At 38.0% G+C, this 15,603-nt stretch overlaps 2 protein-coding genes across 3 annotated transcripts; both read right to left on the reverse strand.

The window, feature by feature from the left end:
- On the reverse strand, positions 1-5,007 carry LOC118599540 (extracellular calcium-sensing receptor-like). The gene is made up of 5 exons (XM_036215018.1): positions 4,714-5,007; positions 3,755-4,561; positions 3,435-3,664; positions 2,607-2,728; positions 1-1,383 (listed from the first exon to the last, which is right to left on the reverse strand). The coding sequence occupies exons 1-5, from the start codon at positions 4,966-4,968 to the stop codon at positions 476-478; spliced, it is 2,322 nt and encodes a 773-aa protein (XP_036070911.1). The 5' UTR covers positions 4,969-5,007; the 3' UTR covers positions 1-475.
- Positions 5,008-7,767: 2,760 nt separating this feature from the next.
- LOC112149364 (extracellular calcium-sensing receptor-like) lies at positions 7,768-14,052 on the reverse strand. Of its 2 annotated transcripts, XM_024277014.2 has the most exons (7): positions 12,817-14,052; positions 12,456-12,744; positions 11,753-12,268; positions 11,462-11,713; positions 11,145-11,372; positions 10,718-10,841; positions 7,768-8,727 (listed from the first exon to the last, which is right to left on the reverse strand). In XM_024277014.2, exons 1-7 carry the CDS (start codon positions 13,026-13,028, stop codon positions 7,820-7,822), a joined length of 2,529 nt encoding a protein of 842 aa, XP_024132782.2. In that variant the 5' UTR covers positions 13,029-14,052; the 3' UTR covers positions 7,768-7,819. The 2 variants fall into 2 exon arrangements, with proteins under 2 accessions (XP_024132782.2, XP_036070910.1); XM_036215017.1 differs by having other exon boundaries at positions 11,462-12,268.
- Positions 14,053-15,603: the final 1,551 nt, after the last annotated feature.

Consider the following 15,603-nt stretch of genomic DNA (forward strand, 5'->3'; position numbering starts at 1 on the left):
GCTGGCTCCCTTCGCAAGCCAGCCACCCAGTGGACAGTGTAGAAAGCTCCATTGCCCGGGCTGCCAGTCCCTGAGAAGTGGAGGCAGTGTGAGCATACACAGGTGAGGCCACCATTAAAACTGCTGACTAACCCAATTGGGGCCCACATTTTCTCCCCACTTATAGACCTATACCGTCCACTTGGCCTTGTTGGCTAGAAGGACGCATAACTTGGGAAAAGTCCTGTGTCTGACCACAAATATACAGAAGTTAAAATAATTACATTGTATCTCATTAACTGACGTAAAATCCCCTCAATATTCTGTGTATAAACTGAGAGAAGTAACAGGGGAAAAGGGTTGGGGTGCCCTTATCTACACATATTTCAAAGCGAACAGAAAAAAAAAACTTAGCCTTAAAATGTCTAACTCCTGTGTTCTTATTTTTTACATGTTAACATGTAATTTTAGAGTGACTACCATACACAAGCTTTTATTATGTTTTTACTTGATTTCTCCCCATCATGTGGTTTTTAGTGTTCCTCTCGGGCTTCAGTATTAAAATGTAACATTTAGGAGCAAATATACAGAAAAGCAAACCAAAGCTGGAGGCCAGAATTGCAAAGATTTCTACAGCTACAGTGAATTTTCCAGGAGAACTCACATATGCTGGGATAAATGTGACCCAGACAGCACTAAATATCAACATGCTGAATGTGATGAATTTTGCTTCATTAAAATTGTCCGGCAACTTTCGAGCTAAAAAAGCAAGGATGAGGCATAACATCGCCAGAAGGCCAATATACCCTAACACAACCCAAAACCCTATAGATGACCCTAAGTTACACTCTAGAATAATCCTTTCTGCTGCATAAACTGTATTTTTGTAAGGAAAGGGTGGTGCCAGAGTTAACCACACCACACAAACCAACACCTGCAGAAAAGTGCCACCAAGAACACCCATTCTTTGTAACGACACAGAACACTGAGGAACTGTGTTGGCTGGTCTTTTGGCTGTGAAGGCAATCACCACCGTTATGGTCTTAGTCAAAATGCATGAAATACACAAAGCAAAGGTTATGCCAAATGCTACATGGCGCAACATACAGGACCAGTCAGTGGGTTGACCAATGAAGGTCAGAGCACACAGGAAACATAAAGTCAAGGAGAGCAGCAGCAAGAAGCTTAGCTCAGAGTTACTGGCTTTGACCAGAGGTGTGTGACGGAACCAAAAGAAGACAAAAGACACAACGAGAGTTAAACTTGCTCCAAACAAAGAGAAAGCAGCGAGGAGGGCACCCATGGTCTCTTCATAAGACAGGAACTCAATCACCTTTGGAACACACTTGTTATGATCTTCATTTGACCAGTACTCCAGTGGGCACGGAGAACACTCTGCAGAATCTGCATGGAAAAACATATGAATCATTATATTATGTCCATCAAAATAATTGTTAGAAAATAAAAAAATATATATATTTTATTAAATTTACATTCTTGGCACAGTTTAGCATTTTTTTTTTTTATCAATTTCAAAAAGTTAAACTTTTTCATTTGAGAGAAGTTTTTACTCACAGATTGAATAATTTTAAGTGGTTGTGTCTTTTATTTCGAGTATTATAACCTACAAATATACAAACTGTTAAACAACTTCTAACTGAAAGCTTTTTGTAGGTTCGCCAGATTGGAATGTGCTGTGTAATTTAGGCAGTAGTCAAAGGAGGGTGCTTCGACAGCCCTATTCATGGAAATAGATTCTAACCATTGGGATATTACATGGTACTTCACATAAAATGGGAAGGAGTCTGAGCTTGCAAAGGAGGTTAACCCAGTATCGGCTACAATTAGTTGGGCTCACATCTACCCACAGTTCAGCTGCAGAAACCCACCTCCTCAAGAGGGGTTGTACTCTCTTCTACTGTGGAAAGAGCTGGAGGGATGAAGGACTATAAGCAAGGCCAAGGTGAGAGGCAGTGGCCTGTTATATGCCTGCCTATACATTAAAGAAGAGGTGCCAGACTCCAGGCCTTGACGCCTGGTGTCTAACTTGTTTTCCAACCAACCTGCTATCGATGCTCCTTATTGGCTAAACACACCTGATCCAGATAATCAACAGCAGATAAGGCAGGGTTCCTGGAAAACCAGTTGGAGGCCTGGAGTTTGACACCTAAATTTACCACTGTGAACAAGAGAGTCATGTCTCTCTTCCTTCAGGTTTGCACGAGTCTTTTACTGATGATTTATGACCAGCAGTACAGAGTCCCTGGTTTTCTTGAAGTCTATAGGTGGAGTAGCAAACATTGTTCTGGATAGGGCATTCAAGGTTTTACTGGGAGACTTCAGTAACAAAGTGGTTAATGACTGATACATGGATTGGCTTGAATTACACAAAACCTCACGTAACTTAAATTCTCCTCTCTTTTCAGTCTGTGGGGCCTTGATTTGTAAAGAAGTACATCATTTTATCAAATCTGAATGGGCTTTGGACCAGTGGGTAACAGTCCAGTTCCTTTTGAAAACATAGTACATTTTGAATCTCCATAAACAGTAAAATATCATCAAATTATAAAACAAAACTGCTCCTGAAATAAAACAGACTGTGAACCTTCAAATAAAAAAAAACTCACTGGTGGAATTGCTGATCTCTCCAGCCGCACAAGCGATGCAGGAAAAGCAACAAATGGGTTTGCCTTTGATCACAGCCTGTCGGAAACCAGGAAAGCAACTCTCACTGCATACAGAAATTGGCCTCTGTAACAACAATAGATTTTAATCATCAATTTGCAGTTCTAACGTATGACAAACATTCAGTTGAGGGTTCAAATCAAATCAGGAACGATGCCATATATATATATATATATATATATATATATATATATATATATATATATATTCTTTTTTTTTCGAAGAGACCGGATATTCTATTAATTCTCACTTTTTTGTCATTGAAAAATTTCAAATGTTTAGGAGCAGTAATTTAGTTTTGAAGAATGACAGGTTTTGTTTTTTTACAGCAATAGTAATAATTAGCTTAATGTCAAACTAAAATGACTTCATTTATTATTTATTCAACATTCATAAAAAATTCCTTTAATTGAAAGTCATGGGAGCTTTTCTAATTTCTGAAATGCAGGATAGCACAACAGTATGATTAGAATTATCTATATTGTGTCTGTTATCCTAAAGAAAAACTGAAAAAGTTAAGTTTGATAACTATTTAACTAATGTGATATTCAAAACTGTACCGGAAAAAAATTCAGCTTTCTGGTTGAACATTTAATTTTTTTTATGTCGATGATCTTGTTTTAGAGTACAAGTTACGAGAAGCTCATTGAAAATTCTGTCATTTCTCTTATATAAAACATATATAACACATTAAAATACTTATGTTAATTGTTATAGTTTAAATTATGACTCTTGTTTGGCATAAAAAAATGTGGGATAAAAAGGCTGACACCTGTTTAGATTCTCCAAACCATGTGAGATTCATCTCTTTTATTGTAAACTGCTTTCCATCTGGAAGTGAGGCATCATAGCTCCCTACAGTCACAAACACGGGATCTCCTGCAGAGTTCTTTTGCCAGTTCACCAACTGATAGGTCGCTGCAGGATCTCCTCTTTCGTCAAAGTACACTTTCTCTCCTGATTGAAGAGAAAAGTTCACGTCCTGGATATGTTTGGCAATCTATTGATAGAAACAAGGCATAGAACATGACCTCAAAATCAGTGTATTCATTCAAAATGTATTATGTGTTTTACAAAGTTACTGTCTTACTTCTTTTGGCGGCAAAATGCTTTTTAAGGTACATGACATGTTAACTGCTTCACTCTTTTCTCCACATTTTAGCATGCTGTGCATTGCATGAGCTACAGCATATACAGCTTTGTATACATTATTAGATATTCTCAGCTCTGACACATCAGTGAAAGGATTTTTTATGTCTCGTAGTCTCTCAGATCCAGAGCACTGCTTTACTCCTTGCAGACTTGGCTGGAAACTGCAGCCAAATGTTTCTTCCCAGAACTCCCTCAGTATGTGATTCTGAGGGTCTTGACTTGGGTGAACCTGTAAAAGAAACTCCTGCAAACCAGCGATTTTTGCCTTCTTTATGGCAAATCCTATAGAGCCAGTCAGTATTCCAGAATATTTTCTTAGAGCCAAATTACTTGATGTAATCCAGGATTCACTTCCTACCCACTGCAGGCCAGTTATATTTTGTCTCAAAGCTTCTTCAAGCAGTATATCCATTTCATCATAGCCAAGGAAGGCAACTATAACTTTTGCAGTGCCTGTTTTGATTACTCTGACCACCCTCTCGACCTGTTCATCTAAACTAGTCCATGAGATGGCCTCAGAGTATTCAACACAAATCCCCTCCTGGGTTGCAGCTTCAATGAAAGTTGCCATTCCATTATTGCCGTAGTCATTGTCACTTCTCACTGCACCGACCCATGTCCACCCGAAGTGCTTTACCAGCTGAGCCAGTGCTCTGCTCTGATAGTAGTCACTGGGGATGGTTCTGAAGAAAGAGGGGTGCTCCTTTCTGTTACTGAGACATGCACATGTAGAAAAGTGACTGATCTGGAAGAGAAAACACAACAAAAAGATATGCATAACACTTCTAAACTCAATGTTTGATTTCTCTTCATCTTTTTGTAAAGGCATGAATATTTAATCATAAATGTGAAACAGTAACAAAGAAATATTCATAAACAAGCATTACTCATACTTACCACTGGTATTTGAAAAATCCCGGCAATTTGTGACAAGACAATGGTGGAAGAGGACTTAGAGGCTCCAATGATGGCATGAACGGTTGACTGACCAGAGCAGCTTTTTCCAAAAGTCCTTTCCTGTCCATTAATCAGACCCATGGCTGCACGTGTTGAAGGCAGGGTTGAACCACAGCTGTCAAATATTTTGTAACCAACTGAGATGTTGGGTAGTAAAGAGCTGCTGTTATTGATTTCCTCAATGGCAAAAATCATTGTCTGAGCAAAACGGAACTCTCTGAAGCTTATCCTGTGAAACAAAGTCTGTACAATTACATGCATTTCTCTGTGATTGAAGAAAAAAGATAAAAAAAAAGATACCTTGTGCAAATGAGAGGTTCTGGAGTTTCAGTCAGAGAAGATGAAGACTTTGGGGTTTGGGTATAGACTGAAAAAGCTCCTCCAATGGTGATGTCTCCACTCTTTGATAGTACAGGTAACACAGGGCTTCCCAGCAGCTCGCAGAGACTTGTTTCATCTTCTGCTAAGACTCCCATAGCAACTATAAAGAGTACTATAACACAAATGAAGTCATGCATATTTCATAGGGCGGCTTACAATCACAGCTCTCCACTCTGCTTTCTTTACTATAGCCTCCTTTATTACTAACTAAAATGTGTTTCTTCTTAGAGACAGAGCTTTATACCTCTGAAGGTGATGATGACTGAGGCCCTCTAATCAAATCACAGCGTGGGGGTGATGTCATCACACTTGCCGATCTCACTCACTACCAACTAACATCTTTGCTTGTTTTTATTTCTTTTCTTTTGGTTAATCTGGTTTGTTAGTGGTCATTGCAGAAATGTAAATTCCTCTGTGAGTTTAACCAAATGACTTCTGCTACGCAACTGAATTTAGCAATAAATTGGTGTTTCTGTTAATAACTGAACTAAATGTTGGAATTTTTCATTTTAAATGAAGAAATATTAAATATGTACATTATTTTTCCTTTTTTAAATTATTTGTATGACTATTTTACAATCAGAACAAATAAAGACTTGAAAAAATTAAATATTAATGTCTAATATTTCTTTAGTAAGACTTAAAAAAAACTGTATTTCTACTTTAATCAAGGCAAAAATTAGTAGCAACTGACAAATTTCCAAAATGCTCCATGCAAATAATATACTAATTAGTGGATTAGATCATTTAGCAACTATTAGGGACTTCTATAGTTCAGCCATTGACTACTTTTCTTATGGAGGAGTTGAGAACACTAAACCTGCCTGCTAAAGCCCAGTGGCATTGACTAAGGTGTTAGATAAACACATAAAAGATGACATGGGGATGGGATAGAGATTATGGGGATGGCAGACTCGTCAAAATCACCAGCTTTGATGACTACACTGCACAGTATTTCACATAACGTGGTTTCATCTTCTGGTGAGATGCTTGAAATAACCACCAATGGAGACATTGCAGAGATGCAGATAAACGTGGTGTTTCAGATGTGCTAATGTTTTTCAATCCCTTCACTACATAAATTTATATATCGCCATGGCCTAAAAAACAGCTTTCAGTCAGTTTTAAGCTTTAAAAAATAATCAAATCACACTTTAATAATAATGATGAAAGCTATACCTGGCTGTTATTGATTTAATGTATAGCTGGGGGTACAGGACACAAAAAATATTACAGATTGGTTGTATAAATCTCATAATTTGCACATTTTTACAATTCATCTAAAAGAAAAGTGGTTATTCCTGATTTAATAATTAATGTTCTCAACGATATTTGTTGAATCCAATCATAGTTTTGTTTAAATGTAGATTTTGTTACAGCTGTTGTGTTTGAATACTATTGCATTTAATGATAATTTACACACTGTGGCTGTGTGATAATCCAAGTAAAATTCACAAAATTTAGCTAGATTCTCTACTTATTTAAAAACTTGAATTTCCATAAATTAGCTTTAATAATGCCAATGTTTTTTTTTTTTTTTTTTCTTTTTTTAGTTGCTCTCTCTGTTCAAAAACTGGACTGCAATCTGGTTTTAAGGTTTGCCACTAGAGGATGCAACCATTTCACGATTGAGTTAATTTTAAAAAATGTATATAAAGAGTGCTAAACAGCTTAAGCTATGTTTCAATATGTTTCTCTGGTTTTCTTTGAAAATGTGTGTCCATGAGATGCCACTTCCTTCCCTCCTGGATTTTGAAGTCTGCACGGTTCTCCAGCTTCTAGGGGAGGTCCAGTATCTTGAGTTTGGGAAGTTACAGTCCGTCAGATCGCTATTGGGTGCCTACCTGTCACTTCTTGGACTAATATCTTTTCTTCCAGTTTCATTGGTCTCACCCTAATCAATCTTTCCACTTCTTTGCAACTTCATATGACAGATGTATTAATTAGATGTGAGTTTGCTCTTTTATATGAGGACATACAGACTGGATATGCCGTTGGATGTGAAAAGCAATGAAATAACCATTTATGTTTAAATTGACAACTTTATTCATATTTTGAACGTCCTGCAATTAAGAAGTTTTAACAACCCAAAGGAAATTTTAAAATTATTATGGGATGGCCACATGACCTGTGGGTTGGAAGCCATTTGGAAATATGAGATTCTGCAGTTTTCAAATTTTCCCACCATAAGGTTAAAAGAAACTTTTTTTCAAGCGAACTTCATGAAATTTCACACACATCTTGCCAGCTAAAGTCTATAACTGCCACTGAGGTTTTGTCAGCTTTTGACCCCAGGAAGAGACTGCCATCTTGAATTTAAAAAAAAAAGTAACTTTGGCATCAGCTACAAATCAAAATTCATCCTGGAATTTTTCCTCTCCTCACTTCTTGAGGATGATTAGGAAGCAAATGGGGAAAAAATGTAGCAATTAAAAGTTGTAGATGTTGAACGGCATGCACGTAGTGAGCTCTAAAAAGTGGCGTTCTCCTGTTACTTCTATACTTTTTAATGAAATATTGTGAAAATGTACTATATGGGTATTTATCTAGGCCACCAAAACAGGGCTTTGCAGCAGCTGCTATGCAAGTGAAGTCAAAGGTGGGTGGCGAAGGTAGTGGTGGGTAGCAGCGGTGGGCCATACAACGGCACTTATGGCTTTGATTTTCAATGAAAATGTTTTTCTCTCCCCATCATGTGGTTTTTAGTGTTTCTCTCTGGCTTCAGTAGTAAAATGTAACATTTGGGAGCAAATATACAGAAAAGCAATCCAAAGCTGGAGGCCAAAATTGCAAAGATTTCTACAGCTACAGTGAATTTTCCAGGAGAACTCACATATGCTGGGATAAACGTGACCCAGACTGCACTAAATATCAACATGCTGAATGTAATGAATTTTGCTTCATTGAAATTGTCAGGCAGCTTTCGAGCTAAAAAAGCAAGGATCAAGCATAATATCGCCAGAAGGCCAATATACCCTAACACAACCCAAAACCCTATAGATGACCCTAAGCTACACTCTAGAACAATCCTTTCTGTTGCATAAACTGTATTGTTGTAAGGAAAGGGTGGTGCCAGAGTTAACCACACCGCACAAACCAACACCTGCAGAAAAGTGCCACCAAGAACACCCATTCTTTGTAATGACACAGAACACTGAGGAACTGTGTTGGCTGGTCTTTTGGCTGTAAAGGCAATCACCACTGTTATGGTCTTAGTCAAAATGCATGAAATACACAAAGCAAAGGTTATGCCGAATGCTACATGGCGCAACATACAGGACCAGTCAGTGGGTTGACCAATGAAGGTCAGAGCACACAAGAAACATAAATTCAAAGAGAGCAGCAGCAAGAAGCTCAGCTCAGAGTTACTGGCTTTGACCAGAGGTGTGTGACGGAACCAAAAGAAGACAAAAGACACAACGAGTGTTAAACTTGCTCCAAACAAAGAGAAAGCAGCGAGGAGGGCACCCATGGTCTCTTCATAAGACAGGAACTCAATCACCTTTGGAACACACTTGTTATGATCTTCATTTGACCAGTACTCCAGTGGGCATGGAGAACACTCTGCAGAATCTGCATGGAAAACAGGAAAAAGGAAACTATTTAATGTTTTCAAAGTGACTTAACTAGCCAGCATTTCTTTTTCTGTGTCAAAACTATCCCTTGAAGCTACTTATTTCATTTATGCTGAGTCTGACCCCCAAGTATGCCTCGACTTGGAGTGTTTTCAAGTCAAATCCCATCATGCAAATTGACTATCCAATACCTGTAATTTTTCCTACATTGAATGCTTATTCTTTTTTACACTTAATCTTTGTGCATCAACGGTAAACCTGTGTAGATAACAGATAAGTCTGCTTGTTGTATAGTTCTGCAACCTCCGTTGTTGTGGTGGTGTTTTGTTTCTTACCAACAGGAGTCTAAAACTGAGGTTAGTTTAGCTTTGATAAGCATCAGCTACTTGTATAGGTGCCACAAGGTAATGTTGGTTGGGTGGCTACATGGGCAGAACAAGTGTAGTCACTTCTTGTCAAACTGAATAGGGAACAGGCAGTGGTAGGTGGCAGATGTTCGGCTTCTCTGTGGATGGTTAGGCTTTTTTTTATGTTTGTCTCAATTACCAAAATAGTCATTTTTGGATCTGAAGCTATCTGTGGTATCATCAACCAAGTCTGGGCCAGATCCAGGTAATATTGTGTTAACATGCAAGATGAATGCAAACAAACTATGTTTCTGGCATTGCACGACCTAGTTTATAGAGATGTTCTGTCTCGGATAGTTATGAACTAAGGTTCAAGGCCAAAGCTTTAGCCACGATTGCCTTTATGGTTATGGATGGATAAGGATTGTCTATGGGTGAAAATTTGACAAACATGTGTGGGGCAAGCAGATGGCCAGCACAAAATGGCAAGATCGTAGACCACTCAGTGAGAACAGTGGAGTAAAAACATTCATGCATATTTTCTTTGGCCATGCTAAGGGGGAAAGGTCATAGTAAAATTTGAAAACACACTCAAGGGTTAAGTAAGAGTAAAAATTGTGAGGTAGAGATGTGTCATTTAAATTTTATACTTTTCTTCATCCTCCCCGGCCCACCCAACAACCCTCAACCCAACGCGTGCGCACTCATTTTCAAACAGTCTCTTTCACTGATGAGTGGCGTGCGGCGCTGGATGGTTCAGATGGATGGAGTAGTGGGTGGTTGATCCACCATGTCTTAACCAGGCTGGGACATTAGTAAGGAGGTGGTAGAGTCTTTTTTTGGGCATGAATCATGGGGAGAGAACTGGTCAGCCCCTTTATGCCTCATTTCCACTGAGCAGTCTGGACCGGACTTTTGAGCGTTTTCATTACAAAGTGGACCCGTTTAGCAGGACTGACTGGTACCATTTCTGGTTCCCCGTTGCTCATAGGTCCATAGAAATATGGAATTGAACTGATGAAACCTATTGATTGGCGGAAAGGTTTAACAACAGGAAGCGTCCCATCAGTGGTTTACCCGACTCAAGATCCAAGCGGAAGGTTTTGTCCCATTTTCGGCTCTATTCTTCTTCACCCCCACAATCTTCTTGCAAATTATAATACATTTTGCATACAGCATTTCCCTTTATTCGCAGGGTTTGGGGATCGGAGACGCACTGAATCCACAAATACGGAGACACACACACAGAGGCCCCCAATTCCCATCTCACCCAACCACCGCCCGAGAATAACTGTTACAGATCTATTCTCATCAAAAACACTTTGATCGTGCTTTGTAAAACATTTCATGAAGAACATTGGAGTATTATTCAACGTAAAGAGATTTTTTCTTTTTAATTCAGAACAATGGACTGTTCGCAACATAGTAAGCACCTGCTATGGGTTATAATTATCCTCCGCAACCTGACATGAGTTTTCTCAGCCCTCGCCCTACAGTAGCTGAGATAGGCTCCAGCAACATTGTCAACTGTCCCAATTAGTGTTCATCCTCATCCAAGACAACATTAAAAAATGTGGGTTACAATGTTTCCATCTTTTAAAAACCTAACATTTTACAATAACCTGGAAAACATGAACTCACTGGTAGAATTGCTGATCTCTCCAGCAGTACAGGCGATACAGGAGAAGCAGCAGATGGGTTTTCCTTTAATCATAGCCTGTCGAAAACCAGGCGGACAGCTCTCACTGCAGACAGAAACTGGCCTCTGTGACAACAAAATAACATGTCAGCTATTTATTGATCCAGATATATGAGACAAGATGATGTGTGACATTGGTGGGGAGACAAATAATTGTGATTTGTTGAGGAATTATTTTGACATTAAACTGTCCCTATGACGAAGTGTTTTAATTGGTTTAATTCCCAAAAATAAATACTATAGTGACGATTGTTATTTTTTCCACTTTTTAAAATGCTTATTTCATTTCATGTAATAACTTGATTTAAAAAAAAGGAGAGGGGGGGGGGGGGTTGTAAAGGAAATGTTGTATGTTTTGACTGATGATACCTCAAAGGATTCTGTAACCCATGTAATGTTAAGTCCATTCATGGTAAATTCTTTTCCATTTTGTAGTGAAGCATCATAACTTCCAACAACCACAAACACAATGTCTCCTGCTGAGTTCCTTTGCCAGTTCACTAGCTGATAGGTCGCTGCAGGATCTCCTTTTTCATCAAAATACACTCTCTCTCCTGACGGAAGAGAAAAATTCACATTCTGGATGTGTTTCACGATCTATAAATACACAACAATGGGAAACTAAGAGAAAAGTAAAAAAATTCTATTGTTTCAAATAGTTAAATTTTACACAGTTACTGTCTTACTTCTTTTGGCGGTAAAATGCTTTTCCAGGTACATGACATGTTAACTGCTTCACTCTTTTCTCCACATTTTAGCATGCTGTGCATTGCATGAGCTACAGCATATACAGCTTTGTATACATTATTAGATATTCTCAGCTCTGACACATCAGTGAAAGGATTTTTTATGTCTCGTAGTCTCTCAGATCCAGAGCACTGCTTTACTCCTTGCAGACTTGACTGGAAACTGCAGCCAAAGGTTTCTTCCCAGAACTCCTTCAGTATGTGATTCTGAGGGTCTTGACTTGGATGAACCTGTAAAAGAAACTCCTGCAAACCAGCGATTTTTGCCTTCTTTATGGCAAAGCCTATGGACCCATAAAGAATATTTGAGTATTTCATGGTAGTCAAATGCTGAGCGGTGATCCAAGATTCGCTTCCCACCCACTGTAACCCAGTTAGATTTTGCCTCAAAGCTTCTTCAAGTAGAATATCCATCTCACTCTGAGCCAAAAAGGCAACTAGAACTTTTGCAGTGCCTCTTGTGATGACTCTGACCACCCTCTCAACCTGCTCTTTGGAGGCAGTTCTTGCGATGGCCTCAGAGTATTCAACACAAATCCCCTCCTGGGTTGCAGCTTCAATGAAAGTTGCCATTCCATTATTGCCGTAGTCATTGTCACTTCTCACTGCACCGACCCATGTCCATCCAAAGTGCTTTACCAGCTGAGCCAGCGCTCTGCTCTGATAATAGTCACTGGGGATGGTTCTGAAGAAAGAGGGGTGCTCCTTTCTGTTACTGAGACATGCACATGTAGAAAAGTGACTGATCTGGAAGAGAAAACATAATGAAAGAAACAAAATAAATGAAGAATATTTCACCTGTCAGGGATAGAAAAATAAATATAAAAATATTTGAACATTTATAGAATGTTCAATGGTTGATGCACATATCATATAAAAAGATGAAGTGGTTGGACAAAAAAAAAAAAAAAAAATATATATGACACATATTTACCACTGGCATTTGAAAAATTCCACTAATTTGAGACAAGACGATGGTTGAAGAGGACTCAGATGTTCCAATGATGGCATGAACGGTTGACTGACCAGAGCAGCTTTTTCCAAAAGTCTTTTCCTGTCCGTTAATCAGACCCATGGCTGCACGTGTTGAAGGCAGGGTTGAACCACAGCTGTCAAATATTTTATAACCAACCGAGATGTTGGGCAGCAAAGAGCTGCTTTTGTTGATCTCCTCAATGGCAAAAATCATTGTCTGAGCAAAACGGAATTCTCTGAAGTTCACTCTGTAAAAGAAAAGTGTTACATGACTGTTTATTTAAAAAATAACATGAACAGTTTAATAAATAAATCAATACCTGGTGCAAATCAGAGGATCTGGAGCATCACTTAAAGTGACTGAAGAGGCATCAATTTGAGAGTGCATAGAAAAAGCTCCTCCAATCATAATATCTCCTGACTTAAACAGCAAAGGGAACTCTGGGCTGCCCCACATTTCACAGACAGCAGTTTCTTCTTCTGCTAGGATCCTCACAATAACCACAAACAGTGACATTATGCAGAGACTCATGTTTACAAAGCATTTCAAATCCACTGGTCCTGAAATTCTATAATCCTTTCACTGACCAAAACGGACCTGCAACTTTATCCAGATATTGATACCGATACGTATTTTTACAAACCAAAAACGATGTGAGGCAGTGCTTTATACTCTAATAAATGGCCTTGTTCTCTGAGGTAGACTGTGCTCCTCCAATCAAATCAAGACATGATAATTCTGAAGTTATTTTTAGTGTCATTCATGTTACAAATGCATGACTCCTGCATTTTACAGAATCACTGTGTGTAATGTTAACAGTTTTTTTTATCATTTTTAACAAAAATGTTAATTTACTATTTTTATTTATTATTTTTTTCTATAATTTTTAACTTATTCAGATGTTGAAATTATTGAAGACGTTTTAATTTTACAAAATGTCTGACATAGAAGTCCTTAAAAGTTAATTAATGTTGTAATCGCTCAATTTACCTGTTGTTTATTTTTTTAAAACCTTTTAACCAAGAAAATAATTTTGTAGAAGAGACAAAAAGTCAGTGAAACCATCTAGATTTTATTCAGACTTGCAAGAAACCCCAAATCCATTTCATGACTTTATTTGAACATCGTGATTCTGAAAAGCGTGAGTTACTTTGATATGGAGATAGAGCTGCAAAGCTAATTAACACATGTTTTAAAGAACAATATACAACATATAACACATTTGACAACATATATCAAAGTTGTGATCTTTTAAAAGCGGGATCTAATGCAACATTGTACGATCAAAATTCATTGGCACTTTTCTATGTGACGGTAGATCCCACTCAGCTGTCACATCGTTTTGGGGTGGAGCCTCATGGCAGCATCTGTTCTTGCCAGATGGGAAGAGACACAACTAAACAATAAACGCTTTAAAATTTGTGTCATAAAAAGCTAGAAAAGTCTCCAGTAAAAGTTGACACATTTGTGAACAGTCACCCTTGAGAAAATCGGTCAACAAGAGGGTTTCAAAAATCACCAAATATAGAAAGAAAGTTGCAGAATTTGTAGAACTGGAATTAACCAAGTAGGTTTGGCCGTTTTTATCATGATCAACTAAAATGTTTTTGGTCATATCTGGAATTGAGTGTTCCTTATTCTTGTTTGAACCCATGACACGGGGACCCACATTTCTGCCTTTTGATAAATCTGGCCTCTTTAACTATCAGCATTTGGTCAGGAGTCTTAGTTTGCTCATCAAATCATGCATTGTGTACTATGCTGGCTGGACACGTTGGTAACGCAAGTATCTAGGAACTGTATTTAATAATCATGGATCTACCCGTCTCAATAATTGTATCCCATCCTCTCTCAATAAGAACATTTTGATGGTGGGAACAGAATTTGATGGCTCATGTTTTCTCCTTAATAAGATTTGAAAATCTCTGAATGTAAACTTTGTGCAAAGGTCTGGAAAAAGTTAAAAAAAAAACCTAATATCAACATCTACAGATCTGCTGTTGGACCAGCTAAATCTGTTTGTACCATGTATCTACGATTTGTACAAACCCAGGGGCGGAGTTATAGGGGCAAAAGTTAGAGCAGGGGTGCCAAACTCAATCGCACAGTAGGCCAAAATCCTAACACACCTTAAGTCGCGGGCCGAACAAGATAAACATTTATTGAACACTTTAAAACTAAACTTATAAAACTTTAAAACTAACTTTTTAACACAATTATGAACTAGATGTATAGCATTACCTGCAATTATGCTTGTGTGAATGGTGTTAGATGAATTTGGCTGATAGCTTAAAACACTAAAGCTGAAAATGCTGAAGCTAGCAGTAAGCTAAAATATTAGATATTATATATTAGATAATATTAATATTATATTAGCTAAAACCTAAATTAGCCCAAAGAAGCGGGAAAAAAACCTAGGTTAGCCAAAACAGCTAGCATGTAGCTCAAAAAATAGTTAAACTTCAAAATATAAAAAGTAGAGCCGTCAGGCGATTCAAATTTTTATCGCGATTAATCGCATTGTCCATAGTTAACTCGCGATTAATCACAAATTAATATGTGGCCTTTTTTTAGAAAAAAAATGTTCGTGGAATTTAGCATTTCTATATTAATTATGAAAACAAGAATGGCAACATTTATAATTTTCATCAGAAATACTTTATTTTGTAACATTGTATTGAGATGAACTTTCTTCACAATAAAAGGCTATAGCATAAAATGCCTAACAAAAGCCAAAGTGCCAGTGAAAGGCATTTTAATTTAAAAACTTCAATCAACATTCAGTAAAATAAAATAAAAAAAACATCAAAAATCAAATTTCCATAACACTTTCATGTTCATTTTTTGTCAGGACCAAATCTTTTCCTCATCTGCTGAACTGCAGTAATAAATGAAATAGAGATTTATCATTTCCAATAAACTTCTGTTTTTTAAAACATTAAAGACTGAGAAAAGCGGGATACTCTGTGGATAGCTTGACAGTCTGTTACTGCCGCCGCGTTCTCTGGCTGCAGCTCGATGCACCGACGTGTCCAGCGGAGCTCACGCCATGAATATGCCGGCAGACAGACAGCTATGCTGGGGCTGGATCACGCTTATACCTCCA

This window comes from Oryzias melastigma, linkage group LG13, assembly GCF_002922805.2.
Source record: "Oryzias melastigma strain HK-1 linkage group LG13, ASM292280v2, whole genome shotgun sequence".
Lineage (NCBI taxonomy): Eukaryota > Metazoa > Chordata > Actinopteri > Beloniformes > Adrianichthyidae > Oryzias > Oryzias melastigma.

Bases quoted from the DNA above. Each gene is read 5' to 3' on its own strand.
- LOC118599540 (XM_036215018.1), bottom strand. From the start codon at position 4,968: ATGATTTTTGCCATTGAGGAAATCAATAACAGCAGCTCTTTACTACCC. The intron at 3,665-3,754 runs GTAAGACAGTAA...TTCTATCAATAG, and splicing joins GCATTTTGCCGCCAAAAGAA to ATTGCCAAACATATCCAGGA. The intron at 1,384-2,606 runs GTGAGTTTTTTT...TTTTCCATGCAG, and splicing joins AGAGATCAGCAATTCCACCA to ATTCTGCAGAGTGTTCTCCG.
- LOC112149364 (XM_036215017.1), bottom strand. From the start codon at position 13,028: ATGAGTCTCTGCATAATGTCACTGTTTGTGGTTATTGTGAGGATCCTA. The intron at 12,745-12,816 runs GTATTGATTTAT...TTTCTTTTACAG, and splicing joins GATCCTCTGATTTGCACCAG to AGTGAACTTCAGAGAATTCC. The intron at 8,728-10,717 runs GTGAGTTCATGT...TTTTCCATGCAG, and splicing joins AGAGATCAGCAATTCTACCA to ATTCTGCAGAGTGTTCTCCA.